This window comes from Macadamia integrifolia, chromosome 5 (genome assembly GCF_013358625.1).
Source record: "Macadamia integrifolia cultivar HAES 741 chromosome 5, SCU_Mint_v3, whole genome shotgun sequence".
NCBI classification, from domain to species: Eukaryota; Viridiplantae; Streptophyta; class Magnoliopsida; order Proteales; family Proteaceae; genus Macadamia; species Macadamia integrifolia.
In genome coordinates, this window is record NC_056561.1 from 37,064,562 (window position 1) to 37,068,452 (window position 3,891).

Here is a 3,891-nt window from a genome sequence, read left to right on the forward strand (position 1 = left end):
CCAAACTAATAGAAATCCTAAAAATTAGAATCGAGAATAAGAAGCAAATGTTTTTCCACAGTTTTGTGATTAATTCAAAGTTTTTTAATTTCAATAAACGTGGGGATTGTGCTACGAGAGGTTAGCTTCATTGACTTTCTGCTATTTTACTGGTGAAGAAAATAATGAATAAAAATAAAAATGAAACATGGATAATGGGTGATTCAAAAAATGTTGTTGAAATTGACTGAAATGGGGCAAAACTTGGTTTTTTTTTTTTTTTTTTTTTGCATATTACCCTGGAAGGGGGACAAATATCATGGCAAATTGGTCAGCAAGAGTTTCCCACCAAGGAAGAAGAAGATGGTGCCACAGGCTGATTCCAATTCAGGTAGGATGGTTCACTCAATCTGATTCCAATTATTAAAACCATGTGGGATGAAACATCAGTAACCAGCTAAGTTGAAGAAACATATCAAAAGAAAAAAAGTTGAAGAAACATCTATTACTATCTAATTTTTTAAGTATTTAATATGAAAATCAAATTTGACCACAAGGCTCCCTATGACTCTTGTCACCCAGCCCCAAAAAATTTGTCCTCTCTCATCACATGGGTCATCAAACCCAAAGCCTTCTCACCTAGTACAAACCAAACCCACATGGATTGGACGTTCAGAAAACAAAGTAAAAGGCTCTGCCTTCAATCATACAACCAGGTTTGTTTTTATTCCTTTTAAGCTTCTTTGGCAGATAGCCTAAATGGATGGGTGTGTGTCTTATCTCCACCAAGAAACCCTCCTACTTAGTAATGAACTATAGCACTGCAAAGAACCTCATATGATATTCAATGTTCAGTTAGGTCTCTTTTGAGCCTTCTTTTTTGCATTTTTCTAGTTTAATAATGCTTCTACCCATATCCATCTCTTCACAAGAAAAAATCAATATAATGAATTCCCTGGGATTCCGGGTGTTAATCGATCGGTTTGGTTTAGTTTCAGTTTGACTTGAATTGGTTTTGATGGAGAAATGAAGAACCAAAACCAAACCAAAAAAGAAATCCTGGATTTGATTCGGTTTTGGTTTTGGTTTCTTATATCAACTTGTTTTCAGGTTGGTTTGATTTATAATATAAATTTATATAAAAAATTGTAAAAAAATTATAAAAAAAAAAAGAAACTGTTTCTTTTAATGGGTTTGGGCTGATTTTGGCTTTTATCGATTTGGTTTTGGGTTTGATTGGTTTCGATTCGTTTGATTTCAAGGTTGCAATTACCCAAATCGAAACCAGCCTGAATAGGACTTTGATTTGGCCTGGTTTATTTCGGTTTGATTTGATCAGTTTTATGGGTTTGGACTAGGTTTTTGATGAGACTGGATCAAGTTCACTTACAAGAACAATCTCGTACATCCCTGATCCATAGATTTGAAATCTATTAAATGAAGAGAAAGAAAATAGTATCCAAATTCACGGATCACAGATATACAAGATTGTTCTCGAATGTGAACCCCATCTGGATTCGTTTTTGACACCTTACCTGCTTTGCATTGTTCCAATTGATAAACAAAAGATGAGTCACATGGGATGTGGGCTGGCATGACCTGATCCTACGCATCAGCCAACAGTCCCCTCCGTATTTCTTAGTTGTTTGGACTTTTGGATTAAATGCATAATAATAGCATTAGAGATCACAGTTCATCTCTGCTTCTCTTGCAAAGACCTGTTTTATATATATTATTCTTGTGTACAGAGAGGGATATCATTGGGCACATGGTGCCGTATCCAAGATGCTGGCTCATTTACTCAGATCCATGTTTGTTCTTTCTTTTAATAAACATCCTAAACCAAACATAAGCAGTACTGCCTCATATGATTAGAGTCCTTAACTTCCACTCCATCACTTTGAGAAGTTGGTACTAGCTATGGAACATTTTGATTCTCAAGGGTCTTTTTCTACTTCTAGAGATGAAAAGGTTGAACCCATTGAGCTGTTGGAAGAAAACTGGTTTTTTAATAACTTGTTTCATAGAAGGAGAAGCATGGTTAGATGTGCTTCTGATCCTACCCCTTTGTGCAGTAGCTCGACAGAGATGGCTGTTAGGAGCCCTGGTGGTGACAAGAGGTCCTCGTCCATAACTGAAGTGGCTATGGATGATTATTGTGCCGTCTCTAGTAATTTTCTTCGAACACCATCGTTGCCAACTTGTATAGGGAAGCCTCAACCAGCTGAAATGGATCAAAGCAACCAACAAACATTAGCTAGCACTTCAGAGTTCTTACTGCCTCAAGGAACCTCCAAGGTACCACCTAACCTTAAAATTCATATATTTGGGTTAGTTTTATGTGTTCTTTGTAAATTCTTGATGAGTTCTTGACACTAATAATAGGGAACAGTTGGACCCTTATTTCTTGCATCAATCACTTCCCCAGTCTCTTACTCTGTTGATAATGTGATTTGAATACAGAGCATGATGCAGGGCACTAGTGTTGGGAGGCATAGAGTGCATAAGGAATCAAAGGCTGATAGTCCAAATAAGGATATTGAGAACCCATATGATAAAGAATCTTATTCAGTGACTGAACTTTGGAATGATGCTCTGGAAGAAGGCCGGCGTGGATCCAGAAGATTTATGGGGCAGGCATCGCTTAACCCTTCAAGAGTCTTGACATTGCAGCATAACTCTAAGGTACTATACTGTAAGAATCATCTCTTTTGGCTGACAGATCCATTGGATACCAAGATGTTTATAATGGGTCTTTGTGCACTAAGGTGCACTAGGACATTCTAGGACATTCATTTGTGTCTCTCAACAGTTTGAATGAATGATCATTGGCAAAACTGAACCAATTGATCACACCATGGGTTGATCATTCTTGTCCAATGATTATTATAACTAACCAGACAAAGATTTAGTTTTCTTCAATCTCTTATATCTAATTTTACTAAAATTTGGCTTTCAGACAATCACACCAAGTCCTTACATTCAAAGGTACCGTACGCCGCGAAGAGAAATAAAGGAAGACAATGAGAGTCACCATTCTTGTTCAAGTGGAGACATGAGTAGGACTCTAAGTCGCTGGAAGACAATGAGTGATCTTGAGATTGAGGAATTACAAGGTTTCATGGACTTGGGTTTCAAATTCAACAAGGAAGACCTGAACCCAAGTGTGGTGAACATAATTCCTGGACTGAAAGTAAGGAGTGAAGCAAACTGGGATGAAGACAAGGTGAGTAGACCTTATCTGTCTGAAGCATGGCTTGTAAAAAGATCAGCTCCTCTAATGCCCAATTGGGTTGATAGGAGATCAGCAGGAGACATGAAGGAACAACTCAAATTTTGGGCACAGGCTGTGGCATCTAATGTGCGTCAGGAATGCTAAATCAATAACCCCCGCAATTTTTTATTAATTAATTTGATTAAATTAGCTATTTATAAGTTTGGGTGTCAACCTTTAACAACCCTACCACCTCCCACTGCTCCCCATACCCCTCTAAAAAAAAAAAAATTATTATCCCTCTAGTCCTATATATTTAACTTTGTGGTATGGAGTAAAAGAGGTTGTTACGGCCTTATGGGCTTATGGGTGTTCTTTATTATTTGGGTGAAAATGGGCCTATGGGTGTTGAAAAGGACAATAAAACCTTTATTTTAATTTCTTCTTTGCTTTCTCCCAACAAGTTTAGGCTAGCCAATTACTCTCACATGATACACCATAACCATAAAGCTTTAATGATTCGATTGGGGTATAAATTGATAAGATTTAAATACAACCCGTCCTCTAAACAAAATTTAAATGCTGTACCTGATTACATAGCATCATCAACTGACGATCTACCTAGATAAGTTGAAGATTAAAAGGTTCCATCACAATCATATTTACAATTGGATCGAATTTTCTTGAGGCCACAATAA

General features: G+C 37.1%; 1 protein-coding gene across 1 annotated transcript; it reads left to right on the forward strand.

The window, feature by feature from the left end:
- The first annotated feature begins 1,821 nt into the window (after positions 1-1,821).
- Positions 1,822-3,609, forward strand: LOC122078346. Its single transcript, XM_042644299.1, has 3 exons — positions 1,822-2,277; positions 2,443-2,664; positions 2,939-3,609. The coding sequence occupies exons 1-3, from the start codon at positions 1,900-1,902 to the stop codon at positions 3,356-3,358; spliced, it is 1,020 nt and encodes a 339-aa protein (XP_042500233.1). The 5' UTR covers positions 1,822-1,899; the 3' UTR covers positions 3,359-3,609.
- The last annotated feature ends 282 nt before the right edge of the window (positions 3,610-3,891 follow it).